The sequence below is a fragment of the Ciona intestinalis genome, chromosome 4 (genome assembly GCF_000224145.3).
Source record: "Ciona intestinalis chromosome 4, KH, whole genome shotgun sequence".
Lineage (NCBI taxonomy): Eukaryota > Metazoa > Chordata > Ascidiacea > Phlebobranchia > Cionidae > Ciona > Ciona intestinalis.
Genome location: NC_020169.2, coordinates 5,032,206 through 5,058,201, shown reverse-complemented (window position 1 = coordinate 5,058,201; position 25,996 = coordinate 5,032,206). Strand labels below are relative to the sequence as shown.

Here is a 25,996-nt window from a genome sequence, read left to right as displayed (position 1 = left end):
TCCTTCGTCTGTACGGCGTACGCGACGTCTTAAATTGTTGTTGCAGATTAAATGGTCACGTGAGCGGTTTTAACCACTTGTGTCGCTACAGACAATCAAAACTCAACGATTTACACAAAAGCGTGACCAGTCTACGCCGTTTCATTCCTGGTTAATTTACTTGGAAATATAAAAGCCGAGTAAACGTTGTAGTTTAAAATCAGTAGCAATGAAAGTCAAGGAAAACTAGTCCGTAACTATTCGGCATGAAGATAGCAAGAGTAAAATGTAAGAGTAAAAACAGCTTGTTTGCATTTTACGTTGCGCGGGAGGCGTGCGCGTGTTTGGCGGGCTGGTCAGTTAGCGTGACTGCGTTTCTGTGAGCAGTTGGCGCTCGGCCACGAAACTTAGCGGTATTTTAAATAGTGACCCGGAAGTGAATTGTCGTGTGTAAAGTGTTCAAGGGTTATAACATGATATCGCTTATGTTTTCAATCTGTATATATTTTCTAAACGGACAGTCTTAAAATTCGAAAAAAAGGACAAATTTTTCCGCAAATAACATTTTGTTTCCAATCAATTAGACGACCAAAATAGTTATATTTTTTTACTTCAATAAAGGTTTTTGTTTCATTTAAGCATTAATACCTTTCTCTGTATATTAGGCATCATTTTGTTAACTATAAGATATTTTCTAGATTTACAATAGTGGTGTATATATTTGTATATAAAACCATGTCAGTGGTTACATCAGGCAGAACACAACGGCGAGACAAATCGTCCACAAATGCAGTGAAAAGTTCACAAGTCACAAAGGTTGGACAGTTATTAAATACTTAGAGATACTCCATTGAAGCTTATTGGCTTACTATATTGTTTTTGTGTTTTATTTAACAGACAAACCCCATTTAATGTTAAGCTTTTAATAATTTGTTATCAGGAAAAATTACACCCCTTTTGGTAAAAAAAGTCAACAAAATAAAAAAGTTTTAGTACTTTAATAATTGCTGGTTGTGACAGTGGTAATCAATTGTTATTTTTAATGGTATTTCCCACATTTCAGGCGACAGCCGATCAAATACGACTTGCACAGATGATCAGCAATAATGGGAGGGAGGATGATGTTGAAATGCATAACAGTGTCGAAAAGGTATACACGACAACTTTCATTCATTCTATTTTATAGTGATTTCACACATGTAATAGCTTACACCTATCTTTAAGGCTAATGGAGATTTTTATTGGTAAAAACAGTCTGTTTAATAGTTGTAATTTCACACAGTTTAAAAAATTCCTTTGAATAGTGAAAATTTTACACATTTAAACTATGTTTTAGGAAATATATCTGTTACCAGGGTACATCTGTTTCAGTTTTAGTTTGATAGTAAATTTCTTTGTTAATGTCATTTTACTGAATAACTTGTTACATGAGCGTTTAAAGAGGATAATTCCTAGTCAATATTTAATGCACTTTGAAGTTGGTTTGATTTTTAGTAGCAGCTGTTTTTTTTACCAGTTCAGTCTATTGTAGTACAAAATATTCACATAAATTCTTTAGAATGGCCATTGTTCCCACAAAACCAGACAAATAAAGAGGAAGTAGTAATAAAAATTGTGGTGCTGGTAACCCATAATGTAAACACAATCTGTTATATGCAGACACGATGAGTTTATATATAAAATGAACCGCATTCCTGGTAAAATTCTGACAGAATTGTAGGATTGTGTTTTGAATGCATGATTTATAGCACTTACTATTTTCCTAATTATACTATTATTTTACTCTATATCTAGGACCAAACCGTTTGTAATACATTATATATATATATATTATTTATTAAAAAAAAACTGTAAATTGTGTTTTAAATATATTTATAAAATTACTAATTCTTTAATTATACCATCCATTTACCTTTTACCTAGGAGTAGTCGTAGGACCATACTGTGTATCATAAAGTTACATGAACTCTATATTTATGTATAAAGATTAAAAATTGTGTTTTGAAAAAATTACAAAATTACCACTTTTTAGTCATGCTATCATTTAATCATTATTAAGGCCAATACTATGTATTATAAATTGTTTTTTTTAATTTAAAGGTTTTATATTGTGTTTCAGATTATAGAAATCACCGGAACCTCAGAAGACATCGCCCGTACTGCACTATATGACACAAACAATGACACAAACAGAGCCATCGAACTTATCTTGGAAGGTGGATCTTTTAATCAGGTTGGATATTTCATTTATCCTTTCATATTTTAACCGGTAGCCTAGAATAAATGAGCCATGTATCATTGTGGTCAAAATGCTGATGAATTATAAAGGGACAACTGATATGATTATGAAATTGTGATAAAACATGACAGTTTTTTGTAAGATATTACTATGTTTAAACTTATGGTGGTTTGTGACTGTAGTAACACAGTGTGTGTTTATTGTATTGACTCTCCTATAGCAGACATGTGTTATAAAGGTGTTGCCATATGGGGAAGTGGGCCAAGCTGGTCACAGCAGCAGATTTTCAAATATGTAAAAACTTTAGTTGTTTTTTATTTTGTTTAATGGTTTCTAAATGTTATCAAATTTCATATTAATGCTATTTTGTTGTTACTGCCAGATGTAAGCTTAATTAAAAAATAATGTTACATAATTTAAAAATCTCTGTTTATTTATAAACAAAAACCCATAATAAAGTAAAAAAAGCATAGAGCAAAGTTGGTAAGTAAATGTAATGAACATGTTTCTTTAATATATCTATGTAAGTACTTGGTTTGATAAAAATGTGCGTTTTTATTGGTGTGATTTATATAATTTTTGTTTCAGAAAAACGAATGGGAAACTGCAACACGACGAAAGGGTAAAACGGTTCCAACGTCTGGACAAAGTAATGATTCGTACGATGAAGAGATAAAGGATGATTTCACTTCACAGAATAATAGAGAGCGAAGTGACAACAGAGGTCGTGGCAGAGGGAAAGGAAAAGGGAAACGAGGTATGAAATATCGCACCTAAAATAACTCTTCACTCAATGCTGCCAACAGTTGAGCTTGAATTACGTATCAGTTTTATCACTTTTGTGTGGGAAACAGGGGTGCTAAAATGGAATGTGTGTTATTAGTGGCTTAAGTTGTTGTTATATGCAGGATCAGAACTTTGACTAAAAAATAGTTGGTGAAATCTTAACTTTGAAAATATAAAGTTTCATTTTTTCATCTATGTTGATTCTTATTGAATGGGCCCTGAATACATCATAAACAATACTCCTGCAAAGCATAGAGGTAATGTTAGGGGTACTTGAGGTGTTACACCACCCACAACTTTGAAGTTATAAACATGTCACCTCATATTTCACTAATTTTTTTAAATAGTGGCATTTTTGACATGACGCATACATTACCAACATTTCTACTTTCTAAAATCCGGTCTCAAAATTGTCCTAAATTCTAAAAAAAGTGTCCCAAAAAAGTTATTATTTATTTACTTGTTCAGGTAAAAGTGGTGACCGGGATCGAACAGCGGAAGATGACACTCGTGGTTTAGAGAGCAGGGATCGTCAAAGAGGAGGAAGAAGAGGACGAGGAAGAGGGAACTCTAATGCTGGTCGAGGGGGGAGATACCCTGCCAGAGGACCTCGAAGATTTGCGTAAGTTTAACAAACTAACAATTTTTTACTTAGCATTTTTATAAAATTGTTTTTTTCAGTTTTTTATACTATTTATGGCCAAAGGATTTGTTTATCAGTTTTGCCAGTATGGGATCTTTACATTTTGAAACCAACAGTCAGCTCACGCCTATGTGATTAAATTTTCTTAAAAATTCAATTCTATGCATAATAACATTGAATGATTGTTTTCACAGTCGTTATAACAGGGGTGGGTACAACGGTCCAAGGCACCAAACTGATGCAAATAATCAAAACGAATTTGATGATGGTTTTGGAACATTTAACAAACACGATGACACCACAGCACCTACAGAAGTTGGGCAAGAAGTAGAAGAAGACTGGGGAATGGAAGTAAGTTGCAAATAAAGCTGTTTACTTTAATTTTTGCGATGTTTGGGTAAAAACTTGGATATGGGAAATTTATCTGTGTTTGTTCTTTGAACTTAACAGTCATAATATTCTAGTATTTAAAAAAAAATTACCATTGATGTTTCAATTTGCCTTGGTGTTATATTTAAAACTCAAACATTACATGTATGTCAAATTTTTGTTTTTAATTTAATTAACTGTTTTTTACAAGGTTGGTACATGGACTAATGACGACACTCAAAAGTCACATGATAAAAAGAACGACTCGTTTTCTGAAGCGTGGGGAACTGAAAGCTGGAATGATGATGTGAGAAAGTCTTTGCTTATTATGTTGTCTTTATTTATTCGTTTATTATTCATGTCTGAAATATGAAAAGTATATGTTTTTACCATGCTAATTTATTACAGTTACATCATCCGCTAAGTAGGTTATGCTCATAGCTCATGTGCCCTTTGGCATCACTTTTAATCCAGATAAATACACCAAACATGATTTAGCCACTACCCTGCAACTCATAGTAATCCAATATGTTCATAGCTCACAGAAACGAAGGTGTTCCAGTCACAAAACACAATGTCAGCCCCGATAAGTGGTGCTCTGCCTTCCACCACTATATCCAACCATGTACAACCATCTTCTGCACCACAGATGGGAGAACGCATTGATATCGATTCACTTTTCAAGAAAAATCATCCAGGTAAAGTTGATGTTCACAAAAAGATTTACCTTAGAAAGAAAAATGTATGTAAATGTTTTTCATTTAAAAGGATTTTCATTAGGTGTTTTATATTTAGCATAAAATTTTTCAACATAGCGTTAAAAAATGCATACTTTGCATTTTGCTCGAAAAACAAACCTATTTTAACAAAAAAAAAACATTAGTTTTTTTCACGAATGCCATGACACAGGTCTTTATTTGTTTAAAAGAGACGTAAAAAAAAATCTATTTTTATTTTTTGTAAGCAAAGCCATCTATTTCCCAAATAACATCTTCCATTTTCAGGCACAACCACTGATGGAAGTTATAAGGCGAATGATGGTTTGGTTTTCAATAACAGTTCATCTACACACCATTCACCGCCGTCTGTTATACAACAACTACAACAGCAAGGACAGGTAAGCTTATTTCGGGCTGTGTTCGGTGTGATTGTATGCAAATGTAAGTATTGGCATGTCCACATGTGCCCAGAGTGGTGTATACTGTATACTAGTCACCAAAATTATAATTTTATTGGTATTTGGTGTTCTGTACCATGGGTTCTAGTATGCAATTTTCACTATTGTCATGTTAACATTGTGGTGTATTGACTCACTTCATACACATACTGTAAAAGTAAATTTGTTTTGTTTCAAATTAGAATCTGTTTTGTTTCAGTGTTACGTGTGTCTATTGTCTATTATATATGGGCTATATTTTCCTTTTGTATAATTTGAATAGAACAGCCCAAGGATGTCGACAGTTTTGTTTTATCCCATAATTAAAACCCCCTCACCCACTAATCCACATTCTTTTTAGTCAAACTCGTTGTTCAGTGATAGCAAGCCAGTCAATGAGATGGATGCTCCGTCGTCTCGCTTGTTTGGTTCATACGATTCACAGAATAATAAACCGGGATCTGTGAACACAAACCACTATGGTGGATCCACACAAGGCCATGCGCCTGATAAGTAAGTCATAAAATAGGTGCCATTTTTTAAATGCTTGGGGTAGGGATAGTTATATACACAGTCATAATTTTAACACATTGGTTGTAAGATCCTTTTTTTAATTCATTTGAAAAAAATAGTAACGTTTTAACATATTATGGGGTGACATTGCTAAAATGCAATTTTACTCATAATCATCAAACATATGGAACCTTGTTGAAAAAGGTCACAAATGTGGTATACTGTAGCTCTCCATGTTTTTATATTCACCTAGCATCCGTGTTAAAGCTGTTTTAGGTTTAAGACTAGGGTGCTAAAACCTGCCACTCCTGTTTTAATAGTTGGGGTAACACGTCTTTCCCCTTACGTTCGCTTGGGTGTGTTGATTGTATTGTATCAAAACATTCCACATGTCCAGCACTCAGCAGCATATATGTTATTGTTGATATATATATTCATTTGGTATCCAAGCAACTCTGAGAGATAAATATTACAGATTACGTCTAACTGTTCAAACAACTCACAATACATTGTGCGTCATGTTTAATATTTGCCTAAGAATAGTTCACACAGCTGCTGAATTGTAAATAGAAAGGTTACTTTTCACTTTATTAATCAAATTGAAATCACTAACTACTAGGTTGTGATGTACGTGTGCCCGACGCTATTAATTAACTTGCAAACATGATCAGGTTATTTGCATTTAACTTGCTCATAACTTGGAACCCGTTTGCCATATAAAAAGCCAGGCATTCCATACTTACCTTACAACTGTATGTGTTTGTAGGGTGGTCTGTATGGCTGACATTGTAAATAATTTTTATTTTAGCGAATATCTGTTGTTTCTTCTGTTAATTGTAGTGAGCAATTGTACTTATAATCTGGTTATAATTCAGCCACAAATTACTTTGAAAGTGTGGATAAAAATAAATAAGCCTATTGATTAAGAACTAATAAAAAAGGGCTGTATACTTGTAGTCATAGGCACCAAACCTAGGGTAGCAGGGTGGGCACAATGCAGATGCACCCCAGAATATTCTGCACTGTGTTAAAACAGTAAACTGTTAGTTCAATAAATTAGATTTTTCACAGGAATGCGTGTCCAACTATCTCTGCACAAAAGTTTGGTGCCTACTTCCTATACATAAATTAAACCAATAATCATGATATAACATATAACGGAAGATTATTGACCACTCTTGTTTTCAATTAGTCCCTATGCTCAATACAATGGTAAAGTGAGCATGGATGAACAGAAGGGATCCGCACTATTAGGAACATTTGGTGAACAATTTAAAGGGCCCGACCAGAGTACTATGCTTGGTCAAATATCGGATATTACCAAATCAGCATTCACTGTAATCAAACCGGTATGTTTTGTTGATTCTTTGTGAAATTTGAACTTAAATTTGTGTACCGTCTAATTTGGCTTTGTCTGTCTATAAAAGATGTGGGATTACTGTTGGTTTTCAATTACTTACATTTTTCCTAACTACATCTGTTGGGATTCAAATTTATCACGATCAATTAATTAATCACAACCCATAAACCTCATTATGGGTAAATATATCCACAAATGTATCCAAGCCTTGTCTAAATAGTTCAGTTTATTAAGGTAAAAGAAACAGAAATACCTTCAAACTTTAGTTATAACCCACATGGTTTGATACTTTGTTGTGAACTGTTTTTTATTTCAAAGTTAGCATTACGCCATACTTTACTCATATGGTGTATTCAGATAATGAAATTGTGATTTGTATTTATGAGATTAAACTATTCCATTACAGAATGAACCACAAGTAACATCTGGGTCACCAGATTACAACAACTTCTCGCAAGCTCAACAGAGGGAAGCTACTGAAGCTGTGAAAGCATCGGTGGGATAAAATTTTATAACTAAAATGAATATATGTATATATTTGTAATAAGAAGTAAAGTTAATGAAGATGGTTTATTTTTAAACTAAACCATTTGAAATAGAGACATTTGGTTTCGGAAAATTCCTGTAGTGGTTTATGCTCGTAAAATATCAAGTAACATGTCAAACAAACTGCTCAACTGACATTAAACATGATAATTGTTACTTTCAGTACAAAAACCACCCAGTATCCCATGTATTATTTACAACCACAATTTAGTTAGCAAGGCTTAAGACTGTGCCTGTTCACTATGTTTTTTTTCTTTATCTCAGAGTAATGGCGATCTGGTCCTTAGTCCGATAGCGTGTTTATTGTAGGACCTTACCCAGGTAGAATATACCTTTACCTTCCTATTTCCACAGCTTGGTCTTCCTCCTGTAACAAGTGAACAGGTAGAAGCATCACGTACGATGCCACCAGGTCTACCACAGTCGCAACACAACACTTTATCATTTGGTGCTCCACAGTCGGTTATCAGCCAACCTAAACAACAAAGGAGGAAACAAAATAAGGTTCATAATAATCTCAAATATTGGCTGTTTTCAATAAAGCCATGTCCACATTTTAAAAGGGGCATACCACGAAAAATAAAAATTTGTTTATGGAGAGAGATGCTTAGATGTGATCTAAAAATATTTAAAAAAACATCCTCTTTTTCCTCTACAAAAATTTGACATCCTCTTTTTGCTCCCTAGATCCCCGCATCCGCTGTTGAGATGCCAGGATCAGGTGGAGGAGGTTACCACGAACTATCCTCGTTCGATCTTCAATTTGGTGTGGATGACCACTCGAGTGCGCCACCTGATTTTGAACAGAGCAACGCAACCAATCAGAGCAATCTCTACAATCAAAGGTAAGATCTCATTTTTTTCCATTTTTTTCACTAGCTCATTTCAATTTTTTTTTCATGGGTGGAAATATAAGCAACTATTAATCGAAATTTAAAACTGATAAAAATAGAAAGAAGTGTTGGGGGTTTTGAATAGAAAAGTGGGGTAGATCCCACACAGTAAGAACTATGTTCACACCTTTTGTAAAATTTCAATTATTCACATTATCGTCCTTACAGTGTTGCTTCATCCCAAACCTCAATGTTGAACCACATGCCTCCATCAAGCATCCCTGAATCTTCCATGTTTTCCTCTCAAATCAACAGCAACAGTAAACAGGTGATGTAAAATTACTTTATACAGATTTTTTAACCTTACTACAGTTTTTTATCTCTTAGAAAAACACTGACTTGCATGCTAGTAACCGAACACTGAATATTTTTAACAATTTTAACATTTAAATAGCTTTAATGTTTGTATTAAACCTTGATATGTATAACAAATATATAAGTAACCACTTCATACAGATGGATGGACAGATCCTACCAAGATCTTCATATCAAAGTTTACAACCAGAGTTGACTCAAAACTTAAACCAGGTCAGTAAAATAACCCATACGAAACATCCATCCATTCATTCTGTGGTGTATACAACTTTACTAATTGTTCTGTGGTCTGGGTGCTTAGAATTACCAATACATACAATTAATTATTTAGTTAATATTAGTTTGACTTTACATTGAAATTCAATCATGTTTTGCTGTTTCTTTTGTAAAATATATCTTAAAAAATTTAAATCCTTTAACACCTTACCACCCACATACAGATTGGTGGAACATCTGATGTTTTATCTGGATCACAAACCACTGAAGCAAGTTTTCCACACCATACACAATCCCAACGGTTCCCCGACTGTAAGTTTTATCCATAATTAAATTGCACACAATATATGCATGTATACACTGAAAAAGATGAAAAAAATTCGAACTATTTTTGATCAGTAAATCAATCATTTAAAGCTTTTTACTGGTAAAAACAATAATTTCTGTCCTATTGCTCTACCATACACACATAGTTACATTTGAGACTTTTTCATTATTTCTCATCTTTACTGTTCCTTTTAGCGATGAAGTCTGCAGAGAACCTACGAGGACCTCCAGGAATCGCTCATCCGCAAAGTCACTCCTCTTCAACCCCCTCTGGTGTGCAAACCTCCCTCGATATGCCGGGAGTTTATCCTTCAGGTCGAATATCAGCGAGTGGTAACTTACCCATTGGTTTACCACATGAAACAACTATAGAATCAAGGTAATGGAAGTTTCTCTGTTAAAGTATACAGGTTCTATATTTTAAATACTGGAAAATAAAATTATAAATTGACTGTAGAACTGTACACTGTTTGTCTTGGAACTTTAGTCCAAGAATTGATCTAACCAGTACCTATTCTATGTTAGATTGTAATTGGTATATATTGTTAAAATAGCAATTTCAACTCTTTGATTATTGTAACATACATTCTACTGCCTATACTTAGAATCTGCACCTCTTAAATGCTGATTAAATATACATTGTATTAACTAACACCTATATATCTCCAGCCACCCATCCCATTCCCATTCATACTACACCTCTACATCTCTTGCTCAACAAAGTCAGCAATCTGGGCCCGATATGTCCAACTCTGCAGGTAAATATAACTCAGTTAACCTGGCAAGTGTGTTGTGCATAACATTGGTGCCAAACATAAGGGGGGGTAGACAGGCCTACTCTTAAAATTTTCAGCACTGCATTAAACTGTAAACATTGGCATCAAATTTGTTTTAAAAGAATGCAAGTCTACTAATTTGTTTAAAATGCAAACTTGTATAAGTATGTTGACTTATTGATACGCTACTTATACACACCGTGCTAAATTATTGTGTTGCAAGATTTTCACACAAGGTGTTAACAGGGCTGGCTGCATTAAATACTCGCAGCTAGTAGTTTACTACACCATACATTCATACAATGGACTACTGCTTTTACTTAATGCCAACGGTTTTAAATTAAAACTGTAACAAGTATGTGACAGTAGTGACACCTTAGCACATAATATCCAAATATCGTGATTGTATTTTAAACAATTAACAACGGTCTATGGGAGCCATACGAATATATTTTTTATAATTCTTTAAATGTTTCTTGTTTACTACCAAATAGGACAAGAAAATAGATTAAAAAGTTGTCCCATCTTCCCCTACCCTACAATGTCCAATCTACCCCACCCTACTACATATATATGTTATATAAACATCCCTTATTAAAGGTCGGAGTATAAGGTCACCTATTCCCACATCAAGCTTGCCATCAAGTTTACAAGTTTCACCAATGGCCCATATTACTGGCACCCCATCTAAGGATGTAAGTAACCTATGATCTCACATATTCATTATTAAATTAAAGTTTAGAATTAGCAACCAATTCATATTTTGTTCAGAAGGAACACGAAGTCCTTTATTTATTTTTGAATTTTTTATGTTAAGCTGAATTTTTTTTGATTTTTTTTCGTTGAATAGATTGGCACGAAATAAAAACAACCATTGGACAAGGGGACAAAAATGGCCTAATAGTTCACCCATATAGAATAGTACAATAACATTATATATATTACAAATAAGATATATTCACTCATTATATTTCCCCAGTCTTCAGCCGTGATATCTTCTCTGGCATCTGGGTTAGGACAAACCCATATTACCCCGCACGTGGGGTCGACCCCGACCAAACTAACCCCTTCCACATCAGCCCCTATTAATATTTCTAAAGCTGTTTCCCCTTCAAGTACCCCCCTTGCTGGTTCGCTCACTGGGGGCGCAGGGTATATGAATATGCAGATGCCGTATAGGTGAGTGTGTCTACATTCGGAACAACTTACTATGTCTTACAGAAATTGCTCACTATATTGAACTACCTGTGCTCTTATTTTATAGACTGTTTTATTAATTTTTTTACTTTTAAAAATGTGACACTATAAGTTACATTCATAGTTGTCGATTGTAGGGACTGTTTGATTAATGTAGCGAACACTGTATACTTTGGCTCTACACTTTTCAAGTTTAAAACTTGATTGTTATAATATGATGTCACCTAGGTTACAAAATTTACTATAACATAATGTCACCCGGTTTCAAAATTCTAATAATATGATGTAACCCCCGTTATTTAAAAGTCACTCCAGACGTAGACACCCCTAACAATACTCCTTATTCCCCACAGCGCAAACTCTTCGATGCAATCCCAGAACTCCATGATCCCGAGCGCATCTTCTCCTGGAAAGCATTTATCGAGCAATGATCTTTACACATCAGCAGGTCATCCGTCCTCACATCCGGGACATCAGTCTTCCACCACCTCATCAAACACGCTTGGATCAGCGCTAGGTGGCGCCACATTACCATCTGCGGCAAATGGTCAGTTACAAAATTTTGGGCTTGAATTTGTAGTTTTGGGGCGTGAATTTGGAGTTGGTGGTACATCTATTTTTAATAAAACATGGCATAAATTACATTCCATTTGTATAATATTTTAGGTAATATTAAATTTTGGATTACTTTTAAATGCTAGTTGTTTATTTTATTATTCTAATTGCTCTTGTGTTGTCTTCATAACCAACTGTACATCCACTTTATAACAATAACCAAAATGGACTTACTGGACCAAATCCCAGGTCATAGACAAGGTTGTCACCCATATAGAATGGAATGGTACACAAAACCAGCATATTTACATTACAAACTAACCTTACAACCCATTTTATCTAACAAAAATAATCTCTCAGATACCAACAAACCATCATCGCTTGCTAACGCATCCAAAGCTGGTCCACCAAATTTACCACTCGGTGTCCCACCATTACTGGCTAACCAATACGGCATTCCAGTGGCTCCAGGGCTCATGACAGCTTATACAGTAAGTTTGCTATATACGCAATAAGTTTATAATGCTATATATACAATAAGTTTATAATGCTATGTATACAATAAGTTTATAATGCTATGTAATACAGTAAGTTAGTAAGTTTAAAACACTGTATAAACAGTAAGTTAGTATGAAGTTTGTTGAAATATGGCCATTTACAGTTTAGCAATTTGCAGATCCTAAATACTGTAGAATGTAACCTAGTTAACTTTGTGGTGTAATTGTAAACGTCAATTTTGAGAAATTTTAGTCAAAATATAAAAGATCGGTTTTACCTTTTATCCAGCACTTTTAAAATCACTGTTATTTTTTTAAATATGATGTAACATTCCTTGTTTTGTTGCAGCCGGAGGCTCTGTATGGATATACTGATCCACTGATGGCTGTTCAGTCACGAGTTGTAAATCACCAGATTGTAAGTATATTAATTATAGGCCTCTGTTTTTTTTTAATTTTTAGCAAAGTCTTGGGTGTGACATTCTAATGTTAAATGTGTGAGGATTTTAGATTTATTAAATTTGGTAAACCTTATATACGTTAAGTTTTAATTTCGGTTGATGTTAAAAAGTTTAAACTCTGGTTTAAAAAATTTGAACTCAATGTAAACCCTTTTCCAGTAACAACAAAATGTATTGTTTTCAAAAATTATTATTTTTTTGTTTAAAAAGGTTTCTTGTTTTTCAGCCAAGTTATTACGATATGTCATCATTCCACAACACAAGCAACCAATCTGCGAGTTCTGCATCGGTGAACAGGGATTCTACTTCTGCAACTTCTAGTCAGGGGTAAGCACGATTAAAAATTATTAGGTATATATATTTAAATAATTAAAAGTAAAAATTTATCAAAAAAAAATAAACAGTGAGTTTTTTGACAAAACTTTGGTTAAAAAGCTAAATGTATGTATTTTTTAGTAGAGTATTAACAAAAACTTTATATTTCTAGTAAATTTGGTCGTGGTGAGCCATCCAGCCCCACACCAGGCATTGGAATGATGGGATCACTTGGTAGTGGGTTGCCACAACAACAAGTAGCTACTGGTCAACATAATGCACAGATGAAAGGTGATTATTGCCTTGTTTATGAGATAGTGTGTGTATTCTCTTTGAGGATTCTGGATACTTTTCTGCATTCTATGTGTTGTTATGTGTGGGCATTGTTTGGGATACCAGGAATCTTGGCCATTATTGGTCTGTTACTTAGGGACCAGAACCCCACAAATGCAAGATTATTTATGGTGTATTTGGATCAGTTGATATTTATGCCAAGTTGTTCATGTGATGAGACATTTTGAACTTTCGCTCTGCTGAATTATACTGATGCGAACAAAGTCTGCTGATGGACAACTTAATTATGCTTAAAATTCAAATTTTAAATTAATAAGGTAGTATAGGAAATGTTGCAATCAATGAATATTGTAAGAAAAAAAACACACCAATGAAAGAAAAAGTCAAAACGTTATTCAGAATCACAATCATTGGACTGTTGCAGTAAAACATTACGAAACATTATGTTCACATTTTAACCTTGCATCCTTCCCCAGTATCCCAAGCAGTCACCCACCAATCTCAACAACCCTTCATGAATATTCAAGCTGCAGCTGCCCCTGCTGCTTATCCTGGTTTCAATGGGTTGTATTACAATGCTTTCCAATATCCACCTATGTATGCAGCTACTGCTGTAAGTTAACATTATTATTACATAAATTAAAGTAATTTTTTTTCCTTGTTACTTTTTTGTAATTGTTAGTTACCTGTGAAAAAAATGTATTAAAAAAAACTTAGACATTTATATTGCTAAAAAAAATTTAATTTTTAAATATTTGTAATAGGTTTTAGAACTAGTTCTTTTTATATATAAAACAACCTTTTTATTTATAACCAGGTAAGTTACTTAAAAAATAATAAAAATTACATTTTTTTTAAACCCAGGTACCACAGAATGCGAAGCACTCGGTGAATACAACAACTGCTTTTCAGCAACACGGTACAGGTTATGGAAATGCTTATTCAACAGGTCAGTCTTGCTTTGTAATATCCATACAACTTAGTAACCATAGGCACCATTGGTGTGCACGGTATGCGTGTTTACCCTAAAAAAATGGTACCTATGAGTACCAGGTATAAATACATAAATGATTTAGTATCTTACAAACATGTATTAAAATAAACACTAAGCTATACAGCAGTGATACTACAATGATCAGCCTATTTCCCAGTATAGCTAATAATGTGACAATGGGCAAATAACTAAAATAAGATTTTGCATACAACAAAATGTTCATGCTTTTGCCTGGCATAAAATTAAGGGCATAAACTTGTCTTAGAAAAAGTTAGGCACCTTTGTCAGTGACCATAATATAATCAGGGTACGACGCAAATGCAATAAACCTGCAGCATATCACACACTCATTGAACCAGCACAAAGCAGGCTCTAGTTTCGCATTAAAACGTGAGCTGCTACTTGCATGCGTGTACAAGTGCAAGCATGATTATGCAATAAATACAGATTTAAAAATTCATCTCTCTTTTAATCTATTTCGTTATTTCATATTTTGTTATTATTTTTAATTTATTCATTTGCAATCATTGATAAAACTGTTATATTCATGCATAGATGCCAAACCTGGGGTGGCATAGTGGGGGTGTCTACCCTGGAATTTTCTGCACTGTATTAATCAGTAAACATTTAAACCAATAATTTGTTCCACATGATTGTGTATTCAATTATCCAACTATTCCTGCCTCCCCTGTATTTAAAAGTCTGGCACCCATGTATTCATAAATATAACATAACATGACATAACTATATACTCTCTTAACAAAAATTAAGTTGAATTCATTTGAAATTTATTTTATTTTTACAGCTTCAGTCAATGTTTCAACAGCCAGCAATTTGCACGATTTGCAAAATCAAGGTTTTGGAAAAAATCACATTGTAAGTAAATGGTAGCAACATTAAATATTGATAAATCATCTTTTAGCCAATGGTCTGATATTAAATGTAGTGTATTTCCGACATCTTGTCTGCCATCAGGCATGGCTTCATCAGGGAATGTCTAAGATGTACTACATTTCATTCCAGATGAACCGCTATAAGATTATTTACATTATGCCTGGTAGCAGAAGTAAAGGAATATTAAATATTATGTTTGAATTATGTTTCTTGTCATTCAGTCGGCATATGAGAAGCAGCAAGCAGCTTTTCATCATCACACTAATACTCCACCACCAGCCTTCAATATTCAGGTTATTTTATATGCTAGCTGGTGTAATAATATAAAAAAATATAATAAAAAAGTCAAGGAAAAAAATACAAAATTTTTTTGTCCTATTTTAAAAAATTACAACAAAAAATATTTTTTTGTCCCGTTTTGCTACTCTGCTTCAATGTTAAGGTTATTTTGTATGCTAGCTGATGCAATAAAAAATATTTGAAACGAAAAAAAATGTTTACAAAAGAAGTACTTTGTTTACCTCTGTTAAAGACACACCACATAACTCTTGTTTTTCTACAGACTCTGACAGCGGCGATGGCAGCAGCTAATACAGGAGCTGCTGGTGCGGCAGGAGGGGGTCCTGGTATGAGTCCATATACACAGGCTCCCTTCATGACAATGTTGCATGCCCATCATCTACACTTACCGCAGCATAATGATGTCGGACAGAGTGTTGGTTCACAGAGATCACAGCAAGTAAGTTAGTTATTTATTGTGTTTATCATTACGTCCAGCGCCACGGCAAAGTGGTTAGCGCATCTTCCTTTAACCCAGAGGTAATAAGTACAAGACCTGCTACCATTGTGGGCAGATGTATCCTTGGGCAAGACACTCAATGACAGTTGTTCCAACACAGTGGTCACTAATGGGATGTTTAAATTATCAGCTAAACATAAAATAATAATCACGCACATGGTAACCCTTATACACTGTTGTTTATACACTTATATAATACTTTTTTTATTCCAAAGGCCACCAGTACAATGGGGAAGAATGCTACCAAGGCACCATTTGGTAGCACAGGACAGTACTGGGGGAACTAAGCTTCTTTCAGAATTGTCTGTCTGCCTAAACACGGCCCGTGTGCCTCATTGTAATCATATTGTGGTTGTTCAATTAGTTCTTTGTACAAACGATAGAATTACTTGCCTACAGGCGAGTAGCAATGGAATTTCTAATTGAGCCCAATGTAAAAAAACTTATCATTAGAATGTGCTTTTGTAGTAATAACTGTGTTTTGTTGTCTTTTTTGTATTGTTCCCATTCTATTACGTAGCATTACTCGCTGACTTTTCAGCTCTTTGATGCAAGATCATAGGCCAGATCTCTTTACATTGAAGAAATTAATACGGTTTCAATTGATCTTTTCCCTACTTTCCCCCATACACAGTTTCATGTGTACATTTGCTTGTACTTACCGACGCTTGTTCTGTATTTACTATTCCCGAAAAAGTAGCACGCCTGTGTGCAAGCTGTACATGCAAAGAAATTCCAAAATTCCCATGTATAATATCAAAACAAAAGTTTAGTTTTTTCGGCTTTGGCTTTTTCTAATTGTGAGGTGATATAAGTTCAATAAGCGGTACTACTATCAATTAATTTAAATTCTCATTAAACTGGTTACCACAACAAACAGTATGGACACTAACCAGTGTTACTGAAGGAGTAATATATGGAACTGATATTGGATTGAAAATTTGTTATTATTTGAAGGTTTGTTACAAGCACAAGTCTGTAGCCTTGTATTTTGTGAATTAGGGAGCTAGACCTGATGTATTATTGACAGTAAAAGGCTTGTAATTATCAATTAAATGGGCCTGTTAAAATTAGATAGGTAAATTTGGGGATATAGATCGGACGTAAAAGGCTTGTAGTTTACAATGAAACTGTACCGTAAAAACTGTATGGATCTAGAATTGTATGCATCTAAATGATAAGAAATGATCTGGGTGTGTTAATTTTGGTATCAGTACCCTAAACATGACATGGCAAGATTGGTTTTGTGTAATGGACCTAATCTACATTCTTTAAAAAAGTCTTGGCTTAATTATCTGACACCACATAAGCAAATATAGGTTTTAAAAATTTCACTAAAAATAGAATTGTGCAGGTTTTTATTCCATTGGAATAATAATAAACAACTCAAAAGTAATATTAGTAAAAAGGATAAAAATTTATACAGCAACTTATGTGGAGGAATTTCATTTTAAAAGCACAAAGTACAACTCTGTTCTATAGCCAGGTATTTGTCAATTGTGCCGTTGATAACGATTAGAAATTGTTTCAAGAGGCATTAAATCTCAGAAAAAATTGAGGTATACATTAAATGGGTATTACTAAATTAAATGTGTGTTCATACATTGTGTGCAAAAGCACAAATTGGATGACTTAATAAAGCCAGGAGTAATTCTTGAAGACATACTACATGATACTGACACAAATATTAGTAACTTTTAGTTAGCGCTCATAATAAAAACTTGGTAATAAAAAAAAGTGTTTCTTAGATTTAAGCAGGGCTAGTAAGATGGCTGTCCATTCTTGTTCTAACTGAATTAATTTCTTTTGTTTTTAGGCAGTTGTCACATGCCCATAAGGCAAGCTCTTCAGATCTAAGGAAATTGCATGCACTCTCTGTGAGTCCAACACATGTCCTGTGAAACCATTTATTGCAGCTAGCCAAGCACCTTATTGCATCGTCAGTAGGTTGGATATCATTTGAGCAGTTGCAGCATGTCTGTGGTAACACTGCAGGTATAGAATGGGGTGGAAGACTTTGTTCATGGCCAGCTCTATCATGGTCTGCATTATTTTTAACTTTGTTTTCTTGCATCGCTTTCTTTTCAGATTTCTTTCTTGATTTAGCGCTTGGCTCTGAGGTTTTCGGAGATTTTGAGTCAGAATTTTTTGCCGAGCTTGTCGAATTTTTTCTTGTTGACGTCGTAGTAGGAGATGGAATTTGTGAAGGTGGTCGAGTTAAAGCTTTCATCTGCCCCGTGTTTTGAAGCATGTGGCCTTGATTTCCACTTGATACCATATGGTTTGGTCCCACACTTTGTACATCACCCATCTCTGGACCTCCAGGTGACCCAAGTGGTCCTAGACCTGGTCGGATTGCACCCATTGGCATACGAGAGGCACCTCTGAACTGTGGATTGGGACCTGAATAGTGTGGACGGTTCATCGGGTAATTATTATGTCCAACAGGCATGTTTGGATGATACCCAGGATGACTGGGCATTGCCCCACCATGCATGTGTGGGTTCCATCCAGGGCCTGGACCATTATACGGTGGCCTCATACCCCGTATTTCATTTCTAGCAACCCATCCAGGAAAGCCAGGGTTCATGCCACTGTTAGGTGTCTGTAGTCTAACCATTGGTGGCCCATTAAACCCATGATGTTGCATTGGCCCTACTTTCATTTGGCTTGGTGGTGGATCATCAAATGGATTTGAGGCAACTAGATGGGTTGCACTTGGGTTTGGTGGTGGAACAATATCAGTTGATGCTGATGGGGAAGTGGTAGCAGCTTCTTTTGAAGTTGAAGATGCTTTTCGAGCTTTTTTACTTTCAGAGCCATCTCTTTTTTTGGGCATTTTGACGCAATGAAATTATATCATAAAATCACATAGACAGATTCACAGATATATCTATTTATGTGTACATTAAAGTAGGTTTAAATGTTACCCTACTAAATGCACAATGCATTTGTGTAAACCTTAATTTAGCCTGAAAAAATCGGTAACGTGAATACGTTTGCTAATGGACAAACAGTTCTGCCCAGAGATGTTCATTATTATAATATCAATAGTAAAGTAATATACACCTGCTACAGAACGTTAATAACTGAAATTTACTTTTTCTAAACGCGTATTTATACTACACCACTGCTATACTTACAGTTTTCGTATCATCTCTTAATGTGTGTATAAACATTTTGAATGACGACGCCATATTCGAAGCTGCACAGAGTGAACTAAATCATTGAAGCGGATCGCTCGTGACGAAATCTGCACATTTGCAAGGATTTGGGTTTGGCTGAGTTCCCACTACGATTTCGAGGTAACGAATCTAACTTTTTGTTTACGCGTGTCTTGCAACGACCGTTGTTATAACACAGTGTTATGGTTTTAATCTCTTTGGTTACAAGTGTACTTTTTAGCAAATTGACAAGCGGAATCGGTATATAAACATGTTTATATACGGACTCTGGTTACAAGTATCTGAAAATTTAATGTATATTTGGTATGGTACAGAATTGAAGTATTTCTGCCTTAACGTTCTTTCTTGTAAACGTGTATCATTCGTAAAATTGTAATACTGCTACTTTAACTGATAAGTTAAAGTTGTCGTAAAAAAATCGAAGACAACCGTTATAAGTTGTCTATGATAAATTATTCAACCGCAACGTAATTTTAGGAAACTTTTAGCAATAGCCAAGTTTAGCCCTAACTTTGCATACGTTATAATATAGTAATTTTATATTTAAAAGTTGACAAATACCGACAATTTAGACGCTAGTCGTGATGTCCTTAAAATCTTCGTGTTTATATTTCGTATATGTACGTAGATGACAGTGGCTACTGGCTACACGAATAACGTATCACGTATGTAAATTAATGTAATAACTCTTCGTCATTTATTGCGCTAATATTTCACGTAACCCAAAAAATAAATGAATGATAACAAAAATAACAAGACAGTCATATCTTTCATAATCCAAATAGCTGTAATGTAATCAAGAATCATATATTTTGTTTGATTTGATACTATAGTATTTTTTGTATACATGTTAACATGTATTTTGATTTTGCATTTATAAATTAGTTAAAACACAAAAAACACTAATGTTATGTTACAAGTTTACAGCCATGTTTAATGCAACTTTATATTTGTTCAGATATTTTGGATTTTTTGCCATGGTTTCCATCCATGGTATATATTACAGCCATTTTACTAGGTAGCTCGTTTATATGATTTAAAGAATAAAACATGGATCGCTTGGTTGATTACTTTGCAGTTGTGGGATACGACTTTGATTGTGAAGGTATGTTATTTGCTATAAACATTTTTTATTTGTTTGACATTACATTAAAAATTTCCTATGCATACTTTGATAGATAAAATTTCGATTTTTGTATTAAATTACATCACTTGTCAATAAGATGCAATTAAAATACTATACCTCAGTAAAATATTATACCTATACAATTACAAAAACAAAAAGATATTGTAGCATCAATATGTAATAAATTTAATAGGCTACACTTTTGTGTCTGCAGAAACTAAAGTCCATGCTTTGCGTGGAAAAGTAATCACCAGAATACCTGAATATGAATGGGAAGATATGCCTTTCACTCAAGGAATTGAACTGGTATATAAACTATATATTTGTTATCACAAATTAAGTTAAATTCTGCCACAGAAAAAGCACAGCTTACTAATGATATGTTTACAATAAACTTGTTTTATAACAGGAAATCATGTAGGCTAGGAGTTCGTGTAGGTAGGCTACAGATACAAATAATCCACAGAGAAATATCTCAAATGTCCAATGGCTTTCACTGGGCAATCAAACCCCTGCTTGTTGTGTGTGCAGTTTGAAAAAGTGCTAAAGTACTAGTTAATATGATCTGTTAATAATAGAATGTTTTATTCTTACAGTTCTGTCAACCAGCGGGCTGGTACCTGACGCATGAGAGGCAAGCTCCAACTTTCTTTGTATCTGTTCTAACTGATGCAGAAGGAATGCGGCATTACTGTGCAGTGCATTCTTTCACCGAGCCAATTGTTTCAAAAGAACAAGAGAACCAGAACTCAAACTTAACAAGAAGGAAAAGTTTGTCACCTGTATCGGCTGGAGCTAAAAAAGATGAAAATGAAGGAGACACAGGGGGAGATGGGACGCCTGGAGATGAATATGTAGATGAAGCCATGTGTAGAGTAGATACCGGGGAGGGGAATGACAATGATTTGGATGCAAGGAATAATAAGACCAAGCCAACTTACGCGCCAAAGTGTCTCGTTATATTGTCAAGAATTAACGATTTTCGAGTTTTAAAAGTGAGTTGTAATTTTACAAAATAGGCAAATGTTTTGTATTTATTAAAGTCCTGATAAAGTATTTATACATCCACTATTCCTCTTTTATACTAGGCCTAACCGATGTTAAACACAAAGTAGACTTGAAAGCACCATACATGTATATTATATTTGTATTTGGTTAATCTTTATTTTTGTTTTAATACTTTAGGGCAACCAATAAGATAATATGGTTATTAAATTTGATGCTGTTATCTAACTTAGTTTATACTACATCCTATCATAAACTAACATGTTATATTTCCCTATAGAACTGCCTTGGCCTTATATACACAGTATACATTGAAGAACTGACCATATCAATGGAAAACATCATTGCAAAGTTATTAGTTGTCAAAGTCCCCCCTCCTGGTTCCTCTATGTTGAGATTCTCCATTGGTGCTGCTGATAAACAAGCATTACAAACCCCACAAAGTGATCATCTACCAGTAACAAGGGCATCAGTTGCTATGCTGCTAAGACAACTAGGTGAGAACTTATAACATATTCTTATCTTATGTTTTGTGTGCATGAGCAGCTAACCTGGTATTCCAGGGTGGACAGGCCAACCTTGGATTTTCTATGTTGTACTCTACCTAATGGCATAAGCATTATAATCAAATTATTCAGTATGATTGTGGGTTTGTGTGATGTGTTTCTATTTTTATCACAGTATTTGTTGTTAAGTTCTGTTCAATGCCATAACATTTGTATCCATTTAAAATCAAAATTGTATGTATTGTTATTTTGTAACATTAAGTGATATATTTATTGCTTAGTTTTGGTGTGGATGATGTGTTAGCATGACAAATAACTGTTTACAACTCTTCTTATCCGTGTAAAGCTCATATTCTCTTCATGTTTGTCAATATTTACATCATATAAATTAATTTCAGGTATTTTGAATGTGTTGAATATCTTGTGTGCTGCATTGGTTGATCAGAAGCTTCTATTCTATTCATGCAGTTACTCTAGACTTAGTGAGGCCTGTAATGCATTGACAGCTCTTATGTACCCATTTGTATACAGGTATGGCACCGCTGCTACATTTCTCATTAGACTATCACTTGTATTTAACAGTCAAAAACATTCGTCTTAATTCTTAACAATAAGTCAATAACATTCACTTAATTTTACTCCACCAATTCAAAAAAGTTACAATATTTTCCAGTTATAAAGTAGGCTGTCTTCACAAATAGCTTCCTATAAAATATTTCCAAAACTGTGCGCTTTTGTTAGATTATATGAAAATTACCCTATGTATGTCTACAAACACTTTACATCTTTAAAATCAACAAATACATACCTGAAAAATTTCAATTAATAATATAAAATGTGTCTTAAAAACCATAAATGTGTAATTGTGTATTTTCTTCAATATTAAAAGATGTGTGATATCCCACTGTACAATTGCTTCATTACTTCATTGATTTTCAGTTACCCTTATGTACCCATCCTACCCAAACACATAGTTGAATACACATCATCACCAACTCCTTTCCTTATTGGAGTTCATTCATCACTGAAGAACGAACTGCATGATTTGGTCAGTGGATAAATAATGTACTGATAGTGATATAATAAAATACTCTAATAGCCGTTGATATGTGATTGTATTAGTAAGCAGAATGTTTTAATTTATAGTATGCCGCATAGTGAGTATTTTACTATTTATCTCAAGCTTCTAAAATTGCCAAATCTGCAATTTTAATTTTTTCCCAATCACTTTACTTGGCTGCTCTCTGTTTGCAATAATATCGTGGGGAGAGGGTTATAAAATATTTTTTATTTTATATGGTATATTTTCATTATATATATTGTACATTGTTACTTTTTTATTAAACATGATAATTGTTTATGTATAACTATATTATAGTATAATGTTGTATATTTGTGTCCACTGTTGGATGATAGTTAAATTTTTAAAGGCCTTATGTTTCACAACCTTAATTATTTACATACAAGTATTACATTGTATCCGCAGCTTGATGTTATAACTGTTGATTTGGATGGGGGTGTTATATCAATACCTGAGTGTGTGAATATTCCTATGATACCGGAACCTTACTATACTAATGTAGTGGAGGCGTTAACTAAGGTATGTATTCATACTATACTAGATTAGGTTTGTTTTTATACCATCTAACACCCTATGTTCGTGTTTATGAAACCTTGTATGCACTTTTTATAGTTGTTTTCACATGCTGTTTACTTTGTCAATTTTCTGTAAAGGTGAATGAATAAATGTAATTAGCAATAAAATACAGTCTCATAAGAATAGTGGAATAAAAACACGGGTGTAATAATAATATCAACCTTTGTTTCTAAAATATAATTTGTATGCTAGTCTGTGGGTAATGTGCTCTATGTATATATTTGTGTAGAAATAAACCTCAAAAAAACTATTGTTTTTATAGAAATGCATTCATTACTAGCTGAATAATAAGTTCTCACAGGACATAAATAGTAAATACCCAAGAAACTATATATATATATATTTTTGACAGAAATTTTAACTTCATTCTTACAGGTGTTGTGCCCGGATCTGGTGGTAGCTGATTATGCTTATCCTCCTGAACAAGTTAAGTCTTCGGAGCCAGAAAGACTGGTAAGCATCTATGACTATGTACCTGCCAGGCTGCCAATATATCTTAGTGTGATGGTTTAACTTTTAACTGCACAGTTTATGTTGCATAGGATAAGAATGATGCTTTTTTGAATTTTACCAAAATCTGGGCTGACTTCTTTAAAATGCAGTTACACTCATAGTTGTTGACATAGGAAAATTTAATTTTAAAAAATAATGTTACATCTATGATGTTATGGGATTTTAAATTGTTTCCCACGGATCATTCAGTGGTGACTATTAAACGTCATGCTTTGTTTTTACTAATAGCGATAATGATTTGGTTAAACATGTTTTAAAATTTACATCCAAAAACAACAAATATCTCGCATTGCTAAAATGAGTTTGGTAAAGTCATAAAGTGTGTTCTTATCTGTGTAGAATTCAGTCTTGTCGCTTTGCTATCTTTGCATTCTATCTGTATTGATTATCTATGCTGACTGTGCATAGCATAGAATAGGACTTGTGCAATTATAGTGTATGTGGCATTGTGATGCAAGTGTAGAGTCGTTAGGGATTCGGGATTACTGTGAATTCACCAGGGTATGTGGATCTATATGGTGTCTACCACTGCCTTAATAATCTTCGCTATGCTTGGTCATACAGTTGCACGACCGTATTCATCTCATGACCTTATTTAGACTTCACTAAAAGGGCAAGAACTCTTGAGCCATTTTCTTCTTGTTTGTAATATTAATCTTAGATTTCATTTTTAATTAGTCTTTATTTAGTCGTAAGAGGCAACACAGTTCCTATTTATTAAATGTTGTTTTATCTAGAATTTTATCTCATTGGCATAAATGTTAGCCTATATTTCATCAGACTTTCATTCTTTTGTGTTTTTTAATCTCGAGATGCTTACATATTGCAATCTTGGTGTAGCTCAAATTAACTATACCTAATATACAGTTGATTCTAATATACTATCTTAAGTATAGTTGTTGCTTGTTGTGTTTACTCTTTGCCATATTACTGCCAACCGGCGGCTTCACATAGTAGTGAAGTACAAAGTGTGAATAGAGTTCACTGTCTAGTCGCGTATTTCCCTCTTATTCATGCATTTATGACGACACATCCTTACCAGACTAATACAGCTTAGTTTCTACCACATAATACAGTAGGTTGGGAGAAGACGGGACATCATTAGCATGGAATATCCAAATATCCTGATTGTGTTTTAAACAATGAACAACGGTTTATAAAAGTCATGAATATAATGTTTTATAACTCATTGAATATTGTTTGCTACCAAATGGGACAAGAAATGGAATGAAAAGGTGTCTCATCTTCCCCCAACCTACTGTATATAACATACTGTATACCTCCAGTATCTATTATAACTTAAGTTCATTTATATGACAACTGTGCTCATTATGACTAAGGTTTATCATTATAGCAACCAGGTTTTCCATTAGTAAGTACAGACTATTTCTTGTTACCATAATGCTTGGTTGATGGGTGTATAATAAATTGTTTGACTTTAAACCACATAGCAAAGCTTGTGGTTTCTAATGTCATGTTTGTATGAAGATTAGCTTGGTGGTGTAGGCGGTTATGTAGGTGGTGTTGGTATGAAACAGAGATTACTTGCGTTATGGATTTCTAAATCAGTTTTTACTTTTGACTTTCTACAAAAAAGGTCCAAATCATCCAATATTGTAGTGTTATGGGATTATTTGGGGCGGGAGAGTTCAATGGCCCGTCATGGCATGTCCANCTCCAGAACCTTACCAATATAGAATAGGTTACAAACACTATGTATGTTGATAAGAAGAATTCTTACAAATAAATCTCTGTGTTANAGTTANCNTTGNNNACAAAAATTTNTCTCGTGCTGTGTGGACAGTTATGCTGTAGTAAACAGCACAGAAAGTTTCTCCTTAGCTGTAGTTACGTATCGAGACAAGTAAACATTTCCCCCA

At 34.0% G+C, this 25,996-nt stretch overlaps 3 protein-coding genes across 6 annotated transcripts in view; 2 read left to right on the top strand and 1 right to left on the bottom strand.

Annotated features, from left to right (window-relative positions):
* Window positions 1-624: 624 nt before the first annotated feature.
* Window positions 625-17,064, top strand: LOC100177795 (ubiquitin-associated protein 2-like). 4 transcript variants are annotated; one of them, XM_009860088.3, is made up of 33 exons: window positions 625-795; window positions 1,043-1,129; window positions 2,099-2,212; window positions 2,807-2,975; window positions 3,473-3,626; window positions 3,842-3,998; window positions 4,228-4,323; window positions 4,555-4,714; window positions 5,021-5,133; window positions 5,534-5,685; window positions 6,878-7,034; window positions 7,452-7,541; window positions 7,946-8,095; window positions 8,279-8,436; window positions 8,653-8,752; window positions 8,941-9,012; window positions 9,240-9,327; window positions 9,538-9,721; window positions 10,012-10,100; window positions 10,719-10,813; window positions 11,098-11,297; window positions 11,669-11,862; window positions 12,231-12,361; window positions 12,717-12,785; window positions 13,055-13,155; window positions 13,316-13,434; window positions 13,914-14,050; window positions 14,302-14,386; window positions 14,738-14,821; window positions 15,237-15,307; window positions 15,547-15,618; window positions 15,888-16,064; window positions 16,340-17,064. In XM_009860088.3, the coding sequence occupies exons 1-33, from the start codon at window positions 715-717 to the stop codon at window positions 16,409-16,411; spliced, it is 3,978 nt and encodes a 1,325-aa protein (XP_009858390.1). In that variant the 5' UTR covers window positions 625-714; the 3' UTR covers window positions 16,412-17,064. The 4 variants fall into 4 exon arrangements, with proteins under 4 accessions (XP_009858390.1, XP_018667078.1, XP_002129051.1 ...); XM_018811533.2 differs by lacking the exon at window positions 15,547-15,618; XM_002129015.3 differs by lacking the exon at window positions 14,738-14,821 and having other exon boundaries at window positions 16,340-17,057.
* Window positions 17,065-17,235: 171 nt separating this feature from the next.
* Window positions 17,236-19,123, bottom strand: LOC100180148 (pygopus homolog 2). The gene has a single exon (XM_002128898.4). The coding sequence runs from the start codon at window positions 18,961-18,963 to the stop codon at window positions 17,875-17,877; it is 1,089 nt and encodes a 362-aa protein (XP_002128934.1). The 5' UTR covers window positions 18,964-19,123; the 3' UTR covers window positions 17,236-17,874.
* A 1,144-nt stretch (window positions 19,124-20,267) lies between these two features.
* Window positions 20,268-25,996, top strand: part of LOC100185666 (myotubularin-related protein 13-like) — a 27,139-nt gene continuing 21,410 nt past the window's right edge. The window contains exons 1-8 of the mRNA XM_018811528.2: window positions 20,268-20,414; window positions 20,650-20,741; window positions 21,032-21,430; window positions 21,721-21,937; window positions 22,345-22,477; window positions 22,886-22,994; window positions 23,433-23,546; window positions 23,979-24,113. Coding sequence (XP_018667073.2) covers window positions 20,360-20,414; window positions 20,650-20,741; window positions 21,032-21,430; window positions 21,721-21,937; window positions 22,345-22,477; window positions 22,886-22,994; window positions 23,433-23,546; window positions 23,979-24,113 — 1,254 coding nt within the window. The 5' untranslated portion in view covers window positions 20,268-20,359. The remainder of the gene's footprint in view (window positions 20,415-20,649; window positions 20,742-21,031; window positions 21,431-21,720; window positions 21,938-22,344; window positions 22,478-22,885; window positions 22,995-23,432; window positions 23,547-23,978; window positions 24,114-25,996) is intronic.

What these genes read in the sequence shown, in the direction of transcription:
- LOC100177795 (XM_009860088.3), top strand. Translation starts at nt 715, where the DNA reads ATGTCAGTGGTTACATCAGGCAGAACACAACGGCGAGACAAATCGTCC. An exon ending in AGCAATCTCTACAATCAAAG is followed by an intron (nt 8,437 to 8,652) that starts GTAAGATCTCAT and finishes TCGTCCTTACAG; the next exon opens with TGTTGCTTCATCCCAAACCT. An exon ending in AATATGCAGATGCCGTATAG is followed by an intron (nt 11,298 to 11,668) that starts GTGAGTGTGTCT and finishes TATTCCCCACAG; the next exon opens with CGCAAACTCTTCGATGCAAT.
- LOC100180148 (XM_002128898.4), bottom strand. Translation starts at nt 18,963, where the DNA reads ATGCCCAAAAAAAGAGATGGCTCTGAAAGTAAAAAAGCTCGAAAAGCA.